This window comes from Dasypus novemcinctus, chromosome 2 (assembly GCF_030445035.2).
Source record: "Dasypus novemcinctus isolate mDasNov1 chromosome 2, mDasNov1.1.hap2, whole genome shotgun sequence".
NCBI lineage: Eukaryota > Metazoa > Chordata > Mammalia > Cingulata > Dasypodidae > Dasypus > Dasypus novemcinctus.
The window spans coordinates 129,561,367-129,586,611 of NC_080674.1; the positions used below are offsets into that span (position 1 = coordinate 129,561,367).

At 37.7% G+C, this 25,245-nt stretch overlaps 1 protein-coding gene across 1 annotated transcript in view; it reads left to right on the forward strand.

The window, feature by feature from the left end:
* SNX24 (sorting nexin 24) overlaps positions 1-25,245 on the forward strand; it is a 218,199-nt gene that overhangs the window by 125,641 nt on the left and 67,313 nt on the right. Inside the window, exon 3 of the mRNA XM_058277842.2 lies at positions 19,275-19,379. Coding sequence (XP_058133825.1) covers positions 19,275-19,379 — 105 coding nt within the window. The remainder of the gene's footprint in view (positions 1-19,274; positions 19,380-25,245) is intronic.

Genomic DNA, 25,245 nt, shown 5'->3' on the forward strand with positions numbered 1-25,245 from the left:
TGCATCTATATTCCTTAGATAAATTGGTCTGCAATTTTCTTTTTTTCATAGTATCTTTTTTTAACACATCAATGTTATTGATACATATTAATAAAGCATAAATCTATCCAAAGCGTACAATCAGAGTGGTATTCAGTGTAATCACACATTTGTACATTTATCACTTCAGTCATTCTTAGAGGAATTTCATTATTCAAATAATAATAATAAGCAAGAAACAAACAAAACTCATCACCTCTCAATCTCTCTATGCTTCCCCTGCCGTACAGAGCTGCTATTCTTTTTCCTTCTCTTCAATATATTTATATTTATGTTTTGTAAATGCAATATCACGCATATTCATGCTTTTACATGAGGTTTTACTATCTTATACAGTCACATGTGACAGTTTTTTGCTTTCCTTCCAGTAATATACATGACCTTAGACTTTCCCTTTCAACCACTGTCTTACCCATATAATAGCTCTAATTACAAACACTATGATGTGCTTCCACCATTTCTGTTTATTTCCAAAGATTTATAAACAACCTTTTAACTGATACTACATAGATTAACCCTCAGCTTTCCATTCTCTACCCTCTTCCTATTTTCTGGTGAGGTGACCTGTATTCTAATTATTAACTCCATGATGCACAATATATTTCGTTCATAACAGCACAATCATACAGTATTTGTCCTTTTGTGACTGGCTTGCTTCATTCAACATAATGTTCTCCAGATTCATCCACGTTGTCTTATGCTTCATGACTTCATTTCTTCTTAACTGTTGCATTATATTCCATTGTGTGTATACACTACAATTTGTTTATCCATTTATCAGTTGATGGCCACTTGGGTTGTTTCTAACTTTTGGCAATCATGAATAACACAGGTTTGAACATTGGTGTGCAGGTTTCTGTTCGTGTCTCTACTCTCAGTTTTTCTGGGTATGTACCTAGTAATGGTATTGCCGGGTCACTTGGCAAATCTATATTCAATTTCCCTAGTTCTGCCAAAGGGGTGCTGATGCAAAGTAACAGAACTCTATTGGGTATTTATTTGGGGTAGAAGCTTACAGTCATAAGACTCTGAAGAGTCCAACTCAAGATACTATAAGAGATAGTTTCTCACCCAGAGTCTGTTGCCACATGTCGATGCAAGATATGTGGGTGGTATCTGTGAAGATTTAGTCTTCCTCCTCTGCCAAAGGCTCTGTGGTCCCAGCTTCTTCCAACATCAGCTGTAGGCTGGGACAAGTCTTGTGTCTCTCCCAGGGCTCATTTCTCTCTGGGCTCAGCTGTTCTGCTCCCTCCACAAGGCCAGCTGGAAACTGTCAGGTAAATGGCTCTCTTTCTTCCCAGGGCCTCTGCCATTTCTAATGGAATCTTAACTCTTTCCTCATGTATCTGCTTCTCTGTGTGCTTACTTCCTGGGCACCATGATCATAATTCCAACAAACCCCTCTGCTGTATTGTTTTCTCTGTGAGTCCCTACCCATCAAGGGGACAGGGACTCAATGTCCTACTGACGTGGCCCAATCAAAGCCTTAATCATTATTTAATCAAGTACAAGTGAAACCTCTGAATCTAATACAATGTAATAACAGACCAGTTTACAAACATAATTCAATATCTTTTTGGAATTCATAAACAAGACCAAGCAGCTATACCAACATTTACAGTTTTCCAACTTTTTAATAGTGCCTGGTCTTACAGATATGAAATGATATTTCATTGCAGTTTTGATTTGCATTTCCCTAATCTCTAGTGATGTTGAATATTTGTTCGTGTTTCTTTTTTTAAAATATACTTAAAAAAATTTTTAAAGATAGTTACATAAATGTTACATAAAAAATACAGGGGATTCCCATTTGCCCCACACTCTACCCCTCCCATGTTTTCCCACATTAACAATACTACATTAGTGTGGTACATTTGTTACAATTGATGAACACATTTTGAAGCATTGCCACTGAGCATGGATTATACTTTACATTGTAGTTTACAGTCTCTCCTGCACAATTTTTTAAAGTTATAACAAGATATATAATGGCCTGTATCTCTCATTCAGTGTCATTCAGGGCAATTCACAAGCCCTGAAAATGTCCCCAAATTGCTACTTTGCCCTCTCACTCCCCTTACGACCTCCATTGACCACTGTCTCCACATCAATGATAAAAGTTCTTCCATTGCTAAAATCACAGTAAGTCTCTCATAGAATACCAGTAACTCTATTCTAGTCCATCATTCTTTCCCCAGTCCAGAGGATTCTGGGATAGTGATACCCATTCCACCTCTAATTGAAGGGGGCTTCAATCCAATTCATTCAATGGATGGGACTTTCTTGCTTGCAGTTGTAGGCACTCTCGGTTCCTTGGTATGTTGTTTGTCGATCATCTCCTTCTGTTTGTTTCCCTGAGTGAGTCCATTGAACTGGAGAGTAGGCGTTGCAGCTCCATTGCGATTCAGGGCTCAGCTGGCACATGGACAGCCCAAAGATTTAGGTCTCTTGGATATATACCTACTAGCACTAGTACTAATTATAGGTTCAAACAGAAGGACAGAAGAGTCATGCATAGGGAAACCACTGTTGGGCCTAACTCTCACATTGGGGAGCATAAATATCAGATTAGGGCCCACTGGCAAGGGGCCAAATTCCTGAGCTGTCTGCCCCGACAATAGTGTCTTTATGTCCCCATTTCACTAAGGAACTTCGCTCTTTGGGGTAGTATCTACTTTGGCTGTCAATGTGATCCTATTGACTGTTCATGAGTGCTGCCTCTGGGATGGTCTCCCAACTCACTTTGAAGTCTCTTAGCCATACTAACTCATTTGTCTTCAACTTTCCCTGCTTTTGGTCAAGATCTTCCCTCCCCTCCCCCAATGCATTTCTCGTTGGTACTTGGTAGCAATCCCTTGGTGCCAGGGAGACTCTTCACCGGGAATCATGTCCCACGCTGGGGTGTGGGGGGATGAGGGGGAGGTAATGCATTTCTATTCAGCTTAGAGAGAGCAACAAGGACGCTCCGAGTAGGTAACTCTTAGGTACCCTACTAGTCTAAGTTTCAGTTTCAAGAGCAAAGTCTCATAAGCATAGTCATCAATAGCAAGGGTCCTTCAGTGGACCATCCTCCTTCACAAGTCATTGTCCCTGTACTTGGGGCATTCTTGTTGTTCCATTAGAGAATGTGGCAGACTCCCCCCTGAATGGAAATTTGATATTCTTTTGGTTATCGTGTGAATCTCTGCCCACCATGACAATGCCCTATGAAATATGAATACATTTATATGCCTTATAGTTATGTCCCAGGTGAACTTCCTCTCATGTTTTCCCCCTCACTGACACCCCACACCAATGACCCTCCCCTGCCATAGTTGTAACCCTTCTGTGATCTAAAACCTCTTCAAAAATGAAGCAAATGAAGCAAATAAAATAGTTATGTACAATCAATAAGAAAATGAAATAGTAATGATTGTTTAATATATAAGAAGTAAAATATGGAAAAAATTAATGAGAAGTAAAAATAATATTTTTAAAAATGTGGCTATTAAAAATAATGGAAAAATATTTAAAGAAAAAAATTTTTTCTTTCTACATTTTGCCTTTCATCATTGTAAGACTGTTGTCCTATATGTGCAGTGACATTTTCTTCCATTTATTCCCAAGTGTCTTACTTTTTTTTTCTTTCATTTTTTCTTCAAAGAAGCTTTAGGTTGCAGAAAGTGTTGTACAGAATATAGGGGATTTCCATATGCCCAAGATCCTCCCCCTTTTTCCCTTATTAATAACATTTTATGTGTGGATGATACATTTGTTACAATTGATATACAAATATTGAAACATTGCTACTAACCGTGGTCAATGATTTACATTTTGGTTTACATTTTGGACCATATGCTTTTATAAATTTTGATGAAATTTAACATGGCCTGTATCCATCATTGCAGGATCACATCAAATATGTCCATCATCCCCAAAATGCCCCATGTTCCATCTATTTTATTCCTCCCTCCCTTTCCCCTCTGGAGCCATGGCAACCACCAAGCTTCCCTCCTTGAAAAACAAGGTTCATAGTTACTTGCAACAACACTGAGGGCTTGCTATAATGGCCTGTCCTCCCCTATTAGGCACTGCCTATGCTCTTGAGAGACTTCCTCCCCTCCCCATTTGAGAACATAGCAGGACTCCCCAGGATGTGAGTGCAACACCTTCCTGCTCATTATGTGGGTCTCCACCACTGATATAACACACTTTGACAAGATGAACACTCAATCCCTAGAAGCCTGACCCATGTGCACCCTGTCCCGCATGCCCCACATCCAACACCCTAACCCAGTAATCCTCCCTTGCTATATTTGCCAAAAGAACATTCCCAACATTATAGTTTCAGCCACATACCTGCAAATCCCCAGAGGTCACCTGCTCCCTCCCCCAACCCTCCCCCCAGTTCCATGAACAGTCCAACCCACATTCCCCACTCTTCCCCCATCACAAACCAGCACCACCCAACCCAATAGCATCATTGAACTACTGTCATGCCCATCCACTGCACAACTACACCCTTCCATCTTATCATATTTTCCCCACTTGGCCATTGGCTCACAACCATCTTCTCCCTTTCTATCTCCTGTCAACCTGTCTTCCAGTCTCTAGCTCTGTGAGTCGGCTCAATTTGCTTAATTCATATCAGTGAAAGCATGTAATATTTGTCCTTCATTGCCTGGCTTGTTTCACTCAACATAAGTTCTTCAAGATTTATCCATGCTATCCTGTGTGTTAATACTGCATTCTTTCTCACAGCTGAGTAATATTCCATTGTGTGTATATATACCACAATTTGTTTATCCATTCATCTGTTGATGGACATTTGGATTGTTTACAACTTTTGGCAACAATGAATAATCCCACTGTGAACACTGGTATGCATGAATCTATTTGTGTCCCTGCTTTCAGTTCTTCTGGGTAGATACCCAGCAGTGGGATTGCTGGATCATATGGCAATTCTATTATTAGCTCCTTAAGGAGCAATCAGACTATCCTCCACAATGGCTGCACCATTCTGCATTCCCACCAGCAGTGGAAAAGGATTCCCATTCCTCTACATCCTCTCCAACATTGTAGTCTTCTGTTTTTTTAAGAGCCACCAGGCTAATGGGTGTAAGATCATATCTAATTATAGTGTTGATTTTCATTTCCCTAATAGCTAGGGATGTTGAGCATCTTTTCATGTGCTTTTTAGTCATTTTTATGTATTTGGAGAAGTGTCATTCAAATCACTTGCCCATATTTCAAACGGGTTGTCTTTTTATTTTCGAGGTATAGGATTTCTTTATATATGTTGGATATTAGACTGCTATCAGATATATGGTTACCAAAGATTTCCCCCTATATAGTAAGCTGCCTTTTCATTTCCTTGACAAACTCCTTTGAGGTGCAAAAGTTTTTAATTTTGAGGAGGTCCTATTTATCTGTTTTTTCTTTCATTTCTCGTGCTTTGGGTATAAAGTTCGTGAAACCATTTCCTAATACAAGATTCTGTAGATGCTTCCCTATATTATCTTCTAAGATTATGGTCTTGGCTTTTATATTTAGATCTTTGACCCATCTTGAGTTAATTTTTGTATAAGGTATGAGATGATATTCCCCTCTCATTCTTTTGGATATGGATATCCAGTAGTCCAAGCACCATTTGTTGAAGAGGCCATTCTCTCCCAGTTGAATGGGTTTGGAGGCCTTGTCAAATATCAGTTAACTGTGTATGCAAGGATCTGTATCAGAATTCTCGATTTGGTTCTCTTGGACAGTATGTCTATCCTTTTGCCAATAGCATGCTGTTTTGACCACTATACCTTTTAGTATGTTTTAAAAGTCAGGTAGTGTGATTCCTCCGATATCATTTTTCTTTTTCAATATGTCCTTGGCTGTTTGCCCTTCCAAATAAATTTCATAGTTAGCATTTCCAATTCAGTAAAAAATGCTGTGGCAATTTTTATTGGGATTGTATTAAAACCGTAAATCAGTTTGAGTTGGATAGACATCGTAATGATGTTTAGTCTTCCTATCTGTGAACAGAGAGTATTCTTCCATTTATTTAGGTCTTCTGTGATTTCCTTTAACAGTGTTATGTAGTTTTCTGCATACAAGTCGTTTACATCTTTAGTTAAATTTTTAAAATTTTATTTTATTTTCCTTTAATTTTTGAAATTTTATTTGTCTTTTTTTTAAGATACATAGAACACAAAAAAATGTTGCATTAAAAAATGTGAGAGGGTCCCATATACCCCACACCCCACCCCACCCCACTCCTCCCACATCAACAACCTCTTTCATCATTGTGGCACATTCATTGCATTTGGTGAATACATTTTGGAGCACTGCTGCACCATATGGATTATAATTTACATTGTAGTTTACACTCTCCCTAGTACATTCAGTGGGTTATAGCAGGATATATAATGTCCTGCATCTATCCCTGCAGTATCATTCAGGAGAACTCCCAAAACTCCAGAACTCCTGAAAATGCCCCCACATCACACTTCCTCTTCCCTCTCCCTGCCCTCAGCAAATCCCATGTCCACCATCTCCACATCAATGATACAATTTCTTCCATTGCTAGAGTCACAATAGTTCTATAGTAGAATACTAGTAAGTCCACTCTAATCCATATTTTATTCCTCCATCCTGTGGACCCTGGGATGGTGATGTCCACTCCACCTTTAAATTGGGAGGGTGCTTTAGTTAAATTTATTCTTAGGTATTTGATTCTTTCAGTTGCTATTGTAAATGGGATTTTTCCCTTGATTTCCTCCTCAGTTTGCTCATTATTGGTGTACAGAAATGCTGCTAATTTTTGCACATTGATCTTATAACCTGCCACATTCCTGAGCTCACTTATAAGCTCTAAAAGCTTTGCTGTACATTTCTCAGGGCTTTCTATATATAGGATCATGTGATCTACAAATAGTGAAATGTTTACTTCTTCCTTTACAATTTGGATGCCTTACATATCTTTTTTTTTGCCTAAGTGCTCAAGCAAGTATTTCTAACATTCTTATTTTAAAAAATTAAATAAGAATGGTGAAAGTGGGCATCCTTGTTTTGTTCCTGATCTTAGAGGGAAAGCTTTTAGGATTTCACCATTGAATATGATTTTTTCATATTTACCCCTTATCATGTTGAAGAAGTTTCCTTTTCCTATTTTTTGAAGTGTTTTTATCAGTAATGGGTGTTGTAGTTTATTAAAAGCTCTTCTCCATCTATAGAGATGATCATTTGTTGTTTTTTTTCCTTTTTCTTTCCATCTGTTTATGTGGTGTATTACATTGGACCATCCTTGCATACCAGGAATGAAGCCCACTTGGTAACAGTGTATAATTCGTTTGATGTGTTGTTGAATACAATTAACAAGTATTTTGTTGAGAGTTTTGGTATCTAGATTTATTAGAGAGATCTATAGTTTTGCTTTCTTGTGATATCTTTGGCTTTGGTATTAGGGTGATATTGGCGACATAGAATGAATTAGGCAGTGTTCTCTTCACTTCTGTTTTTTGGAAGAGTTTAAACAGGATTAGTGTGTGTGCTTTCCAGAATGTTTGATGGAATTCACCTGGTCTTGGGCTCCTCTTAGTTGGGAGGTTTAGGGTGACTAATTAAGTCTTGTTGCTTTGATTCATCTGTTGAGTTCATCAATTTCTTCTTTCATCAATGTAGGCTGCTTGTGTTTTTCTAGGAATTTGTCTATTTCCTCTAAATTATCCATCTTGTTGGCATACAATTTTTCAAAGTATTCTATTATGATACTTTATTTCTGTGGGTCAGTGGTGATATCCCTTTCCTTGCCTCTTATTTTATGTATTTGCATCTTCTCTCTTTTTTTCTTTGTTAGTCTAGCTAAGGGTTTGTCAATTTTATTAATCTTCTCAAAGAACCAGCTTTTGGTTTTCTTTATCATTTCTAGTGATTTCTTATTTTCAATTTCATTTAGCTCTGCTCTAACCTTTGTTATTTCCCTTTTCCTACTTGCTTTGGGGTAAGTTTGTTGCTCTTTTTCTAATTCCTCCAGGTGTGCAGTTAGATCTTTGATTTTATTCCTTCTTTTTTAATATACGCATTTATGGCTATGAATTTCCCTCTTAGTACTGTTTTTGCTATATCTTTGATAACATTGTGTTGTCATTTTCGTTTGTTTCAAGGTATTTACTAACTTCTTTTGCAGTTTCCTTCTTTGCCCACTGAGTGTCTAAAAGTCTGTTGTTTAACTTCCATATCTTTGTGCCTAATCTGCTTCTCTGCTCCTTATTCATTTCCAGTTTCATTCCTTTGTGGTCAGAGAAATAACTTTGTATAATTTCAGTCTTTCTGAATTCATTGAGGGTTGTTCTGTGGCCTAGCATATGGTCTGTCCTGGAGAATGATTCATCTGCAGTTGAGAAGAACATAAATCCCACTCTATTTTTGTGTAATATTCTGTATATGTCTGTTATAGATATACAGACATACCCTACAACACTAGGCTAAGTGCAATTTCAAGGTCCTCTAATGTATCATTCAAAGTCTTTGTTTCTTTATTGATTCTCTTTTGTGATGTTCTCTTCAATGGTGATAATAGTGTAGTAAAGTCTCCCAGTATAATTGTAGAGACATCTATTTCTCCACTTAATTTTTTCAATGTTTGCCTCATGTATTTTGATGCACCCTGTTTAGGTGCATATGTGTTTATGATTTTACTTTCTTCTTGATAGATTTTCCCTTTTATTAATATATAGAGTCCTTCTTCATCTTTTACAGTAGTTTTGCACTTAAAGTCTACTTTGTCTGATATTAGTGTAGCTAGTCCCTCCCTTTTTTGGTTATTGTTTGCATGTAAAATTTTTTTCCAACCATTCACTTTTAGCCTCCCTTCATCCTGGGTCTAAAGTGAGTTCCTTGTAGACAGCATATAGATGGGTCATATTTTTTTATCCATTCTGCCAATCTATTTATCTTGATTGGAGAGTTTAAGCCATTAATATTCAATGTTACTTACTGTCAAGGAATTCCTTACCTTAGCCATATTTTCTTTGGGTGTATGTATGCTGTATGTTGTTTTTACTTATCTTTTATCTTTTTAGTTATTCTTACATTCTCCTCCAACTCTGTTGAACATTTTTTTCATGTGTTTCTACAAAATTTGTCTTACTTCTTTGGACAATTGTCTTTTCAAGTCTTTCACCCACTTTTTAAAGTATATCTTTTATTTGTTTTTAAAAGATACTTAGATTACATAAAATGTTATGTAAAAAAATATAAGGGATTCCCATATGCCCCAGTCCCCATACCTCCCACTTTCCCCCACATTAATAACTTCTTTCATTAGGTGTGGTACATTCATTGCATTTGATAAACACATTTTGGAGCATTGCCTCTAAGCATGAATTATAGTTTACAATTTATTTTACATTCTCTCCTACTCAATTCTATAGCTTATGGCAGGATATATAATGGCCTTTATCTGTCATTGCAATTTCATTCAGGATAATTCCACGTCCTGAAAATGCCCCTATATTGCACATCTTTTCTCTCTCCCTGACTTCAGGACCTCCAGTGGCCACTGTCTCCACATCAATGATATAATTTCTTCCATTGCTAGAATTACAATAAGTCTATAATAGAATACCAGTAAGTCCACTGTAGTCCATATTTTATTCCCCAATCCTGAGGATTCTGGGATGGTGATGGCCACACCATCTCTGATTGAAAGGGGGCTTTGATCCCCTATGGCTGATGGATGTGACTCTCTTGCTTGCAGTTATAGACTCTCTTGGTTCCTTGGTGTGGTGGTTGTCCATCCTTACCTCCTTGTTAGTTGTCCTGGGTGAGTCCAATGAACTGGAGAGTTGGTGTTGCAACTCAGCTAAGGCTTAGGGCCCAGATGGCACATGGACAGCCCAGCAATTCAAGTCTCTTGGACATACAACTATCAACTCCAGCACCAACTATAGGTCCAAATAAAAGGGACAGAAGAGGCATGTGTAGAGAAGTCACTTCTGAGTCCAAATCTGTCACACTCAGGAGCACAAACTCCAAAGTAGGGCCCACTGGCAAGGCACCAAACTCTGGAACTATCTGTCAAGACGATAGGACCTGGAATTCTCCAGAGCCCTCAGGAGCCCCACTATTTGGAGTAGTATCTACTCTGGCAGTCTATGAGATCCTGCGGGGACACAAATGTTACCTCTCTGATGACCTCCTGACTTACTTTGAAGTGTCATCCATATAAAGTCATTTGTCTTTACCTTTTGTCCTTTTATTCAAGGTCTTTTTCTAGTTGCTTGGTAATAATCCCTTTGTGCCAAGGAAGCTCATCCCTGGGAGTCATGTCCCATGCTGGGGGGAAGGTAATGCATTTATATGCTGAGTTTGGCTTAGAGGCCACATTTGAGCAACATGGAGGTAACTCTTAGGCACCCTACAACGCTAGGCTAAGTTGCAATTTCAACAGCAAAGGCTCATAAGCATAGTCATCAATATCAAGGGCCCAATCAATGGACCATCCTTCTTCAGTAGTCGTTGCCCCTGTGCTTGGGGGATTGTTGCTCTTCCATTAGAAAATGTGGCAGAGCTCCCCAGGATAGGAATTCAATATTCTCTCAATTGTTGTGTGAATCTCTACCCGTGATGGCAGTGCCCCATGAACATCTGAACACATTTACATACCTTATTTGTATGCCCAGGTGAACTTCCTCCAATGTATCAACCATCACTGACACCCTACACCAATGATCCTCCCCTGCCACAGTTGTAACCCTTCTATAATCCAAAACTTCTTCAAAAATGAAGCCAAGAATATTGCCAAATATAATTAAAAGTAAAATGAAATAATAATGATAGGTTTAAACATAAGAAATAAAATACATAATAATTTAGAAAAGCTAAAACTAAAAGTTAAAAAATTGGGATATTGAAAAAATAATGAAAAATTTTAAAAAAATGTTTTTGACATTTTGCCTTTCATACCTGTAATATCTGTTGTCCTATATGTACAGTGGCATTTCCTTCCATTTCTTCCCCCTTGTCTTACTTTTTTTCATTTTGTCTTCAAAGAAGTTTTAGGTCACAGTCACCCATTTTTTAATTGGATAGTTTGTCCTTTTATGTTGAGTTGAATGATCTCTTTATATATCATGGTTATTAAACCCTTATCAGATATACAATTGCCAAATATTTTCTCCCGTTGAGTTGGCTGCCTTTTCACCCTTTTGACACAGTCCTTTGAGGTGGAAAAGTGTTTAATTTTGAGGAGGTCCCATTTATCTATTTTCTCTTTTGTTGTTTGTGCCCTGGGATACACATGTTTGTGCTGTCATTCAATTCTCTGAGAACCTGTTTAAGTTTTTCATTCTTTTCTCTTTGTGTTCTTCTTTCTTTTCAAGTTTAGATTCTCTTTCTTCTAATTCGCTTATTTGTTCGTCAACCAATTCAAATATGCTTTTATACATTTTATATATTTTCATGTATTTTTAATCTCATCCATTGTGTCTTTATTCCCATAAGCTCTGTTACTTTTCTTTGCAGACTTTCAAATTGTTTTTATGCTTACACAGTGTTTTAATATCCTTTATGTTGTTAGTTAAATTTTCCTTCAACTCTTTGAATTCATTTAAGAGATTTGCATGAATATCATTGATTACTTGTCTTAAATCCTGTATCTCATCAGGATATTTGGTTTATTCCTTGTCAGGATTCTTGGTTTGTTCCTTTTGTTGGGCCATATCTTCCTTTTTATTAGTATGGCTTGCAGTTATTTGCCGATATCTAACTATCTGGCTAAGTTGATTGTTTTACTCTGTTGGTCAGTCTCTCTTGCCTAGTGATTTCGTTTCATTGCTCTTCTTTGATTTTTGGTTCACTTTTTTCTAAAACTTTAAGATTGCCCTGTTAAAAGTTATCAGGACAGGGCCTGGGACTCACTAATAAATAGAGCATAGACCAGATCAATAAGGTCTGGGAAAGGAACAAAAGACAAGCCTTGTCTTCCTTCAGTTTCCTGGCTGGCCAGCAGGTAGCACTCTTCAGCAAACCTTTCCATGGAGATTGATCTTTCACATTCCATTGACTGGATTTTCTGAGTCAATGAATCAAAGCCGGGCTATAATGTTTAAACTCACTGAAGACAAACCACAGTCAGCCCTCTGCTGTACCCTTCTTCTTCCTAAGGAGGAATATGTCCTTTCCCTTCTCCACTGGCCATTTAGCCACAGGTTTTACTGAGGCTGTCTGTCTCCAGGTTGAGGGATACGTGGTGTTCCCAGCTGTGGGGCTCGTACTCACGTTTTCCCCAATGGCCTCTTCATTTCTCGGTCCCCAATCCCTCTGGGACAATGTGTACTACACTCTCCTGTTCTGCAGATCCCAAAAGCAGCTCCCTTGGATGACTTCTTCCCTCTTTCCCCTGAGCTACACCCTGCTTGAGCTACACTAATGCCATCTTCCCAGAATTCCTTACCCTCTTCCCAGTTTTTATTTTTAATTTTTATTGAAATTTTATTCTAGTACTGTCTTTTTAAAAACCACTTATGTAATACTACCTATTAATAGAATGAAGGGGAAAAAATATATTATCTCAGTTGACTCATAAAAGACATTTGAAACAATCCAGCACCCTTTCTTGATAAAAACACTCAGGAAAAAAGGAATACAATGAAGAGTCCTCAACATTTTAAAGGCCATATAGGGTGGTGGACTTGGCCCAGTGGTTAGGGCATCCGCCTACCACATGGGAGGTCTGTGGTTCAAACCTCGGGCCTCCTTGACCCATGTGGAGCTGGCCCATGCGCAGTGCTGATGTGCACAAGGAGTGCCGTGCCACACAGGGGTGTCCCCCGCGTAGGGGAGCCCCACGCGCAAGGAGTGCGCCCCGTAAGGAGAGCTGCCCAGCGCGAAAGAAAGTGCAGCCTGCCCAGGAATGGTGCCACACACACGGAGAGCTGACACAACAAGATGACACAAAAGAAACACAGATTTCTGTGCCGCTGACGACAACAGAAGCAGACAAAGAAGATGCAGGAAATTGACACAGAGGAAAGACAACGGGGGTGGTGGGGGAGGGGAGAGAAATAAATAAATAAAAATAAATCTTAAAAAAAAAAAGCCATGTGTGGAAAACCCACAGCCAGCATTGTACTAAACAGTGAAAGATTGAAAACTTTCCCCATGAGATGAGTAACAAGACCATGATGCCTTCTTTCACCACTTATTCAACATTTTACAGCAAGTTCTAGTAAGAGCAATTAGTCAGGTAAAAGAAATAAAATGCTTTCAGATTGGAAAAGAAGAAGTCAAACTATCCTTATTTACAGATGGCATGATCCTATATTGAGAAAGAAAATCTAGAAGAATATAGAAGAAAGCAACTAGAGCTAATAAGTGAACTCAGCAAAATGATGGAATGTAAGATAAACAAGGAAAGATCAGTGGTGTTTCTAAACAATAGCATGAATGACCTGAAAAGGAAATCAAGAAGGTATTTCAATTTTAATAGCTAAAAGAATAAAATATCTAAGAATAAATTTAACAAATGTAAGCAAAGGACTGGTGTGTGAAAAATTATAAAGCAGTGCCAAAATAAATTAAGGAGGACCTAAATAAATGGAAAGACATTTTTTGTCATGGATTAGAAGACTTATTATCATCATAATGTCAATACTACCCAAAGTAGTTTACAGATTCAACACATCCCAATCAAAATTCCTACAACTTTTTGCAGAAATGGAAAAAACAATCATCAAATTCACATACAAACATAAGAGGCCATGAATAGCCAAAACCATCTTTAAAAAGAACAAAGTTGGAGGACTTACACTTCCTGATTTCAAAACTTATTTCAAAGCTACAGTAATCAAAACAGTGTGACACTGGTACAAGGACAGACATAAGAACCCATGAAATAAAATTGAGAGTTCAGGAATATACCCTCATGCCTTTGATCAACTGATTTTAACTCTAAAAGTGGCTCAGTGACTAATTATAAGAGTTAAAACTGTAAAACTTTCAGATAAAAACATAGGAAAATATTTTCAAATCGTTATATTAGGCATTGGAGCCTTAAACTTTATACCAAAAACATGAGCAGCAAAAGAAAAGTAGATAAATGAGACTTCATCAAAATTAAAATGTTTGTGCATCCAAGGACTTTATCATGAAAATAAAAAGGCAATCTCAATCTACAGGGCGTAGATGCGGCTCAAGTGGTTAAGCGCCTGCTTCCCACATGGGAGGTCCTGCATTTGCTTCATAGTTCCTCATAAAAAACAAAAACAAACAGCAATCAAAACAAATGGAAAAAAGAAACCAATTCAGGGGAGCCAATGTGACTCAGTGGTCAAGTGCTGGCTTCCCGCATACGAGGTCCAGAGCTCATTCCCCGGCTCCCACCTTAAAAAAAAAAAGACAATCTACAGAATGGAAGAAAATATTTGGAAACTACATATCTGAAAAGGGTTTAGTATCCACAATATATAAAGAATTTCTACAGCTCAACAACAACAAAAACAAAAACAAAAAATGAGCAAAGGAATTGAATAGACATTTTTCCAGAGAAGATATGTAAATGGTCAATAAACACTTGGAAAAATGCTCAATATCATTAGCCACTAGGAAAATGCAAATCAAAACCATTATGAGGGAAGAATTGGCCCAACAGATAGGGCGTTCGCCTACCACATGGGAGGTCCAAGGTTCAAACTCAGGGCCTCTTGACCCGTGAGATAAGCTGGCACACACACAGTGCTGATGTGTACAAGGAGTGCCGTGCCACACAGGGTTGTCCCCTGCATAGGGGAGCCCCACGCGCAAGGGGTGCGCCCCATAAGGAATGCTGCCCAGTGCAAAAAAAGTGCAGCCTGCCCAAGAATGGCGCCGCACACACAGAGAGCTGACGTAGCAAGATGATGCAACAAAAAGAGACACAGATTCCGGGTGCTGCTGACAGGAATACAAGCAGGCACAGAAGAACACAGTGAATGAACAGAGAGCAGACAACTGTGGGGCAGGGAAGGGGAAGAGAAATAAATAAAAATAAGTAAATCTTTTTAAAAAAACCATTATGATATGCCACCTCACAACCACTAGAATGACTGTTATTAAAAATAAATAAAAAGGAAAATAACATGGTGAAGTAGTATAGTGAAGATATGGAGAAATGGGAAATGTTATAGTGTATATATGGTAACAATTAAAAAACAGCAAAAACAGAAAACAAAAAGAAACTGCTGCCTAGAGATGGTCAGATGAGAATGGTCAGTGCGGTTTTTTCCTTTGTTTTGTTTTTAATTTTTATTCTAGGAACATATATACAACCTAAAATTTCCCTTCTAACCACATTGAAATATAAGATTCATGCTGTTAATTATGTTCACAATGTTGTGCTACCATACCCCCATCATTACAAAACTTTTCCATTTTCCTAAATAAAAACGCTGTTCAATTTAAGCATTAACTTCACATTCTCAATCCCCACCCCAGTCCCTGGTAACCTGTATTCTACTTTTTGAGTCTGTGAATTGCTTATTCTAACTATTTCCTATCAGTGAGTTCACACAATATTTCTCCCTTTGTATCTGGCTTTTTTCACTTTGATGTCTTCAAAGTTCACCCATTTGTCACATGTTTCAGATCTTCATTCCTTTTTGCGACTGAATGATATTCCCTTTGCATGTATATAGCACATTCTGTTTATCCATTCATGAGTTGATGGACACACTTGGTTGTTTCCATCTTTTGGCATGTGAATAATGCCACTATAAACATCGGTGTGCAAATATCTGTTCAAGTTCCTGCTTTTGATTTTTGTGGGTATATACCTAGAAGTGGGATTGCTGGGTCATGTGGTAATTCTATACTTAACTTTCTGAAGAACCGCCAGACTGTTCCACATTGGCTGTACCATTTTACATCCCCCCTGCAATGAATGAGTATTATTTTTCCACATCCTCTCCGGTACTTGTTATTTTCCTTTTTTTAAAAAAAAATAGTAGTCATTCTAGTAGGTGTGAAATGGTATCTCCTTGTTTGTTTTTATTTGCATTTCCCTGATAGTTAATGAAATTGAACATCTTTTAATGTGACTTTTGGCCATTTGTATATCTATTACATTTAAAGTAACTACTGATAATTCAGGTCTTCATCTTTCCATTTGCTCTTTTGACTTTGTAGGTCTTATACCTTTTTTGGCCCTCGATTCTTGCATTAATGTCTACTTTCATATTTATTTGACTTTTTGTATTGTACCATTTTGAGTCCCTTCTTATTTCTTTCTGTGTGTATTTTTCATCTATTTCTTTGTGGTTTCAGTGGGTTAAAATTTGACATCCTAAATCTATAACAACCACTTTTGATTTGATACACTTATTTCTTTTTCATTGTAGTCCAAAACTGTAGATTTATCGTTACATTTTATGCGTTTGCATTTTAGAATCTGTAAGAAAATGTGGAGTTGCATTATAAAAAAATACAATGCAATAGTAATGGTATTTATAATTAGTCATATGGTTATGTTTACTGGAGGTCTTTATTTCTTTATGCTGCCGTAATCCACAGCCTAGTGTCCTTTCCTCTCAGGCTGAAGAACTCCCTTTAGCATTGCTTGTGGGGCAGGTCTAGTGGTCACAAAATCCCTCAGCTTTGGTTTATCTGGGAATGTCTTAATCTCTTCTTCTTAAGTGCTGGCTATTGAACCCAGGACCTTGTACATGGGAAGCAGGTGCTTGACTACTGAGCCACATCTACTCCTCAATGAGAGTTGGGTTTTTTCATTTGTTTGTTGTCTTTAGGAAGTACTTAATTATGTTGGGACTTCCTTGTATATAACTCACTGCTTGTCCTTGGCATTGGACAGTTTGCTGTCATGTCTCTTTGTGTTTGTCTTATTTGGGATTTGTAGGGCTTGTTGAATATGCATGCTCATGTCTTTTGTTAAACTTGGAAAGTTTTCTGCCATTTTTACTGTGAGTATTCCTTCTCTCCTTTTTCTTCTTCTGAGACTCCCATAATGCATACACTGTTACTCATGTTTCTTTCCCACAGGTCTCTTATGCTCTGTTCACTTTTTAAAATTCTTTTTTGCTTTTCAACCTGAAATATTTTTATAGTCTTATCTTTGATGTCACCATTTCTTTCTTTTGCCAACTCCAATTTGCTTTTGTAACCCCCTAGGAAATTTTTCATTTTAGATATTGTGGTCTTCAACTCCAGTATTTCTGTTTGGTTGCTTTTAAAATATCCAACTCTTTATTTAGACTTATTTTTTCCCTCATGTCCTTTAGTTCTTTCTCCATGTTTTCCTTTATCTCCTTGAGCATTTCTTTTTAGGAGTTATCAGGAATTGGGGATTGAACCTGGAACCTCATGCATGGGAAGCAGGCACTCAACCGCTGAGCGTACTTCCACTCCCCCCTCCTTTAGCCTTTTAAGGATCTTTCTTTTTTTCCGAGGCACTGGGGCCTAGAGATTGAATCCAGGACTTTGTATGTGGGATCCAGCACTCAACCACTGAGCTACATTGGCTTCCCTGAGTTGGTTTTTTCATTTGTTTTGCTTGTTGTTTGTTTTTTTTCAGGAGGTACCAGGAACTGAACCTAGCACCTCCCACGTGCGAGGTGAGCGCTCAACTGCTTGAGTCACATCCACTCCCTGAGGATCATTTTTTAAAAGTCTTTGTCCAGCATGTTCACAGTCTGGTCCTCTTTATTGATTGTTTCTGGATTTTTATCTTGTTCTTTTGTATGGGCCATCATTTCCTGTTTCTTTGTTTGGTAATCTTTTGTTGCACACTGTATAATTTAACATTTTATAGTGTTAACTCTTGTATTAGTACTCATATATCTGTTTCTTAAGCCTGTATCCATTTAGGGATATAACAGAGATTTTCTTGAGTGCCAGCAACTAACAAAAACAAGCCAAAGTAAAAACACCTTTCACAATCTTTGCAAATTTATTTGCTTTGGCTGGTAGTCTCCTTCAGAATTTAGCCCTCCTATCAAGAAGATAAAACTGAGACAAATATGAAGTGCAAGGTTCTCTTTGTCTTTTCTGAGCCTTTGTGGGACCTGCTTCTTTTCCTGTGATTTTGCTTGCTTGTTACCTTTGGCATTCCCCCATTCCAAGGAATCTGAATGCCCTTCTACTCCTTGGAAATAGACTTTCATTGCCTTCTGGGTGCTTTTTTTGTATCACTTACTGCAGGCTCTGGGCTGCTTCAACTTGGTTATTTCTTATTATAGTGCTTTAGCTATCTGCAAGCTTCTTCTCCGCCTTTAGAACAAATTCTGAGAGGTCAAGCCCAAGACATTTTTCTTGGCTCACACTTTCAGCCTTCCATCTGACAGGTTGCCGCTGACATACAAGCACCCTGGTATTTGCGTAAGGGTTACTCTTCTCCCCCTGGAACAGGGCAGGGACCCCCTGTGGAAGAGAAGGCTGGCTCCACACCACACTGAGGAAGGGGTCAGGAAGGGACTAGCAAGGGCACCACGAGCTTTGCCAACCATTTGTCAAGCCGTTTTGTTTTTTGTTTTTTGTTTTTCCTGATTCAGCAGTTGCCCAGTTATTGCAACTCTCAGTGTTTTCTAGAGTTTTGAGAAAGATGGCTTTGCCAGGTTTTGCTAGTTGTTCGAAGATTCTGTGAGGAGATGACACCCTTGAGTATGTTCCACCACCATTTTGATCCCCTGGAACTTCTGGTCATTCCATTTCCATGAATAGAATTTAAATCTAATTCTTAGAAATATTGGAAGGTTCGGCTCCCCTCCCCCACCCTTTTTTTTTTTTTTTTTAGTTCTGTTATGGAACTTTCAAAAAGCTCTTTAAATGTTGTGGGGTGATGGTTATAAACAATTGCATTTTGTTTTGCTTTTTTAATGTGAAAAAAATATAGTAAGTCTTTTAATCAGAAAAGTATTTCTCCCAAGTAGAATTTTTCTACACTTATTGATTTAAGAAACCATGAATTTATTTCTTTATAATTGATCTACTACACTTTTAATTTTTGAGGAAAGATGACTGGATTAAGTAATTCCAATGTGAAATGCCAGTTGATCTACAGTAACAATTACCAATGACAAAAACCCTTTTTCTGAAACCTAAACATTTATTTAGAACAACTAAGTACAGGATTTTTTGACAAAACGTTGGTGTAATATTTTCTTCTATCTTATTTTTGGAAATAGCAGTGGCTCACTTTCTTCTGTTTGCTTTTTTCCCCACTGTCTTAATACAATTAAGAAACATTTTCTATGTTTTGTTTGTTTCTGTCCTTATAGCTTAAGAAATGTATAAAAACTCCAGAAATCCCTTCCAAACATGTTAGAAACTGGGTGCCAAAAGTCCTGGAACAACGACGACAAGGTTTGGAAACATATTTACAGGTAAGATATGTTTAGATCCTGAATTAATATAATAAAGCTCAACTCTTGTCTCAGATTTTTCTCACTTTACTTACAGGTATGATCTAAAATATGTCAGGCAGCCAATCAGTTTAGACTAAAAATGAAAGAAGTTTAAAAATGATAAATATGTTCTTTTTTTTCTTTAATAGGTTCTAGTTAAAATTGGCTATGTGCGTCAAGGAAGTGAAAATTTAGTATTATGGTAAAACTCATAAAGGGTCTGTCTGTTTTGAAGTAAACTCTACAAATTCCTTTTTTCCCCCTAAGTAATTTTTTGCTCTCTTTGTCAATCTCAGCCTTTTGTGGGAAGGTGTAGGGAGGGATAGAGAGTAGAAGACACTGAATTTTCAATGGGACTGGCTAGTATATTTATAGAATCAAATTGAGAGTGAGTGTGCAAAAATTACTGCTGATGAAATAACAGCTTTTTTGAAAATTAGAATATATGTTTTGAATAGATTGCATTAACATACTCCTTTCTGTAGCTGAGAGGAACAAGCAGTACTACTCCAACTCTTTGCCTAGTGACAGTAAAAACAAAAGGAGAGTATGGAGCAGTAGCAGCTTCTCTGGGTTTGAAACAAGAAGGACTTGGAGGTCTCAAGAGGAATATTTAATGTAGTCATCGTTAAATCCAAAAAGCATGATGTAGGGCAGTGGGTAAAATGGAGCAAGCCTTATTATGTTCATCCTGTACACTGGTGTACCCAAATCCAATTGAGAGCTGAAGGATGAGAATGAAGAGGTGGGCACAGCCTGGGGAAGATCTTGGCTCTTAAAACGGGAGAGCTGGACTTCACTTGAGAGTGAAGAATTGACCATGATGATCTCTCCATCTAAGACACATTACATGAAAGAACTAGGTAGCCATGACAGTGTTCATTCTTTGATATCTTCTTATACCCTTTAGACAGTAACCCTAAGGTGGTTTCTGTTCAGGATGGAAATTATGGACTCTGTGAAGCCAAATAACACTTCTATAGAGCTTTGCTGTGTGCTTGCACCTGAATCCATGGTGATAAAAGCTAAGGAAAGGCAGCTTCTGCAGACTTGTACTTAGTGAAAAATTCACATGACTTCCAGTAGAAAGAGTCCACTCCTGGCCTCCCCTTAGGGCTTACGTGAGGGGCCCCTGAGGATATCTCTGAGAAGAGGGCTTTCTTTTCTGTTCTTGCTCTTCTGCTCTTGGACACAGTGGAAGGAGGATCCCTCACTGACTCTTCCTGGGGGTGGGAGCTGAGACAAATGGGGATCATAGGTCACAGAAGTGTGTGTGGCCATGTTCCTTGAGAGAGATGTGGAACCACAGAGCTTCAGGCAACACTAGAGAACATTTTTTTAAAATGAGGCTTTACAAAATATATATGAAGAGTAAAAATGCATGTTCTCTATAATTAAATAGAATAAGTAAACAATTCATTCTTGTTTGTTAGCCAGATCTTCCACAGATTAATTATATACGTATCTGCAAGATTTAGTTTTATAGAAAGCTTTACTCTTCCCCTCCCCCATATTTTATTTGACACATGACTTCCATTACTACTCAGTGTAAACATTTTAAGTTGTTTGTACTTTGCATATAAATATGTGGATATAAATCATCTGTCCTAGAGAGGAAATTATCGTGACCCTCAAATTAAGCTTAGAACTTTCAATCCTCAGAAATTGAGATTGAAATATGTGGTTGAAGAGCTGAGAGGGCTTGCTTCCTGTTATGCATTTACTATTCGATTTGTTGCTTAATTCTCCAAGGCTTTCAAGGGAGTGCATTCTTTTTTCTTTCTTCCACCTGATTCTATTTTCAGGCAGTGGGAGCTTGACAGAAGTTGCAAAAAGTGTGTGAACTGTCAGTCATAACTGAAACGAAAATGCTGGTCAAGGTGCCATTTCTTGATCACTTTGGTATTTCATTCTGTTTAGAAGTAACACAATATTATTGTTCCTTCTGCTTGCCTTCCTACCTCCCGTTAGCATCCCACTCACTCTCAGGACTAGTCTAAACCCAGGCAGTGCCATTACCACTTCTCAGAGAACAACATTCTGCCACTGACCCATCTTGTCATTAGCCAGCTAGCCTTTGTCTGCACATGAACCTAAGAAATTATTAATACCCTAAAGCCATAATCTTAAACTCACAGAAATTTAAAGTTATTTTGTCCACCTTGCCTCATTCTATTCAGTTATGCTCATGACTCTCTCTCTGGCCTGAATTTCCCACCCATAAACCAAGCAGGTTGCCTCTTGAGACAGCAGAGAAAACAACTGTTCCTCTTGTCCCAAGAGGCAACTAGTACATTTTGAAATGTGCATATGTGCAACCCACAAATTTCTTAAATTGGTTCATACTGTTCCTTTATTTTACAGATAGAGAAACTGAGGTTCTTCAGGGGGGTTAAGAAACTTGCCTCACTTCCCAGAGTGTAGAGAGCTGGGACTGAAACTCTAGTTTTGTAATTCCCAGCATGGGCTCTTTTCATTATACATTGTGGATTTTCTAAATTGAAGAAATATTTTAGCCCTGACGTAAGAGTATATAATAGGTAAAAGAAAAAACCTTCCAATAACATACTCTTACCCTCAATTCCCTCAATGGATGGATGGATAGATGGATTGGTATATAGATAGATGATTTTTAAATATATAACTTAAATATTTAAAATCCTATGAAAAACTATGAGTTTGCTTGTCTTTTGTGTTTAAATCATCTGGCATGGAGAAGAGGTTGCAGTGACACCCAAATTGAGGGCATGGTAAAGGAAGAGACTAACTTAAAAATAAGAAAAATCTTATTTGTTCCCCAAATTAATTTTATCTTTTCTAAGATTTTAAAATAAAGAAGTACAACCTATCTTGACATCTGTACTTCAAAAATTCTTTTTCATTTGTTTTCCTGGGTCACCAGTTATTTGAAAATGAGAGGTGAAAAGTCCCATCCTTATCTTTTATTTAGCTTTTTTCTTCAATTTGACAATAAACATGTTCATATTAATCTTCAAGATGCTGTTTATAAATATTTTTTCTTGCTTTTATGTTTTAGCAACTTTATCCAATTTAAATGATTTGGGGGAGCAGAGAAGTGGAAACTGGGAGCTTTTCATTGTACATATTTTCAAGTGTAGGGTTCTTAAAAATCTTTTACGTTTTATTTCCAAAAATCTCTTTATTTTTAACAGAAATTTTAAATATTAAGGTAAAGTAAGCATATCAAATAAAAGTAGTTTGGCATTGCCACAGTACAAAATAATAGTCTTGCAGCATTGTAGGTAGATTTTAATCAGTGAATTTATCTTTGAAAACTTCTGCCAACTTAGAAATTTTCAAAGGTTCATGTTCACATATTCTGGTAATATAGCAATTACAACTAGTGTTATTCAGCATTACAGATGTGAAGATAAAAAAGGTTATATGAGAGAACTGTGTGTTTTAATTTTTAAAATATATTTCTGAACTGTTATCACTCTTTTAAGTTTCCAAATAATTTGATTAGAAGCAAATTCTAAGAGAAACACTAGTTAAAAGTCTAAGAGAGTACAGTGTTGTAGGATCAAAGTCTAAAATTAATCAGGGAGAAGTTAAAACTTGTATTGGACATTTGAATAATTTGAAGCATGGTAGTCTACCTGGTGAACAGTAAACTTTAATTTTATTTCTAGAATAATCTTCTGTTTGTTGAATAGGAAATCAAGTAGCTGTTACTTTTCATGTCTTCCTAACTCTTCTTCCTTCAATAATGTACTCCAGGAAAATTTCTGAGGTTTAATGAATGAAGCCACTGATCCCTTTAAAGTAGAATTAGGTGAAGCAAGGTCTTTCTACATGAAAGGAAGAAAATTTATTTGTTTTCTTCATAGTAAAAGAATCTGTACCAAATAAAGATTTTTCTAGTAAACTTTTTATTTTCTAAATTATATATATTAGAATTTTTTCTACTTTTGGGAGTGTTTTTAACTTGAAAAAAAGTTAATATTTGATATTAACTTACCAGTAAATGTTATACACACACATATATATTTATAGATATGTATATATATGTAATATATATATGTGTGTATGAGTATTGTTTCGTTTAGTGGTAGCATTCAACCAGCGCCTGTGGTATTTGAGACAGAGGGGCAGATTTGGCTTCAGATAAGCCTTGAACTATGGTCCAAATTAAGTGACCTTGCTGTTTTATCCATCATCTCTATCTTCCATGGCATGAGCTGCGTCTGTACCCCATCTATCCCCAACTCCCATGGTAGGAAAAGAGCTACAGCACTTCCAGCCCTCATCTCCTCATACCACATGCACTAGCTTCCAGTAGCTATTACAGAAGGAATAGGAGATTTCTTCCCCAGAAGACCCAGCAGATGTCTTCCCTGATTCATTGGCTCCTGTTTGCTCACAGGCCCACCTCTGAACCATTCACTGTGGCCTGGGATACCAAACGGGCTTACACCAATCAAGGGCCACACCTGGAGCTAGAGGTGAGGAAGGAGTGACTTTCCTAAAGCAGAAGCAGCGTACTGTTGGTAAAAGAAGAGGGAGACAAAGGTCCTAGGGAGGACTACCAGGAAATGATGACGCTCAGAGAATCTGAATGAATTACCCGAGGCGCCATAAAAAAGTAGTGCCATTCCTGAGACTAGAATTCAAGGCTCTTTCCTGGACAAAGTTCCTAGAAAATTTAAAGTCAAGGGTATTCTTGACTTTGGATTTAAGGCATGAAACGGTCCTTCCCTTCCCTTCCCTTCCCTTCCCTTCTATTTTAAATATATTAAAAAAAATTAACCATTAAATAATTGTTTGATTTTCTATGTTTTAATTTTTATTATCAATGAATTATAAGCTATAACATTAAGGAATTAATGAATAAACTAATGACTTTAACATCTCATTGTGTTTACCAGTTTCTGAGAAGAAGCAAAAATCTTAAGAATTTAATTATTTTGGGTTTCCCAAACTGATTTAAACATGAAATACTGTTTATATAATAGTTTCATCTCCTGGTTTGAGATGACTTCCTGTTCCTCCTGAGACCCCACTGAAATAAAAGTGTATAAACTCAAGAAGGAATGAATCCATCACAGTAAAACAGTAGATGAGCAGGGGGAAGAGGGGATAATTAAGGGAATAGACTTTCTAACAACATTCTGGAAGATGGAATGTGCTAGGAGTGTGTGAGTAGATGCCACCAAGAGTGAGAAACTGCAGCCCAGACTGAGCCAGGAGAGCCTGCCCCAAGCAGTGATGGAGAGCTTCTCGACTCCAAGTCGGCAGGTCAGGTAGAGGGCCAGGCACGCAGTGGGGCGGAAAACAAGGGGATCCATTTAGGGTATGTGCATGGATCAAGCACCCTGGCCCTTGTTCTGTATACCACCAGGCAACTTTTTAAAAAGACTTTTTTTCCTAAAAACGAAACAATACAACCACCACCACAATTCAACAGAATGGTTGGAGGGCACTAAGCCTTCTAATGTGGATATTAGGACCCCAGCTGGGCAACCCCTCCCCACCCATATACCTCAAAGAAATGCCTCCCAGGAGGTGTGCAGCACCCCCGCTGTCCACTCAGGGAGAGGCCTGTGGCAACCGCTCCTCCCGACATTCATTTGTTCAGTGTAGTCCAGGCACAAAGGATTGCCTGTCATTTGAAGAAAACAAGCAGCATGAACAAAAAAGACCAAGATGAACAGAAATCCTGACTCTTCAGGAAGCAAAAAGTTGAAGGTGCAAAATAGGTCTTAAGATTTGATTTTATAAATTCAGAGAGTTTCACAAAGATTTTATATCCAAAAGATGACAATAGGATGCTATAGAAAAGGAGCAATCTGAGAGCACATAGAGATCTTAGAATTTAATGTGT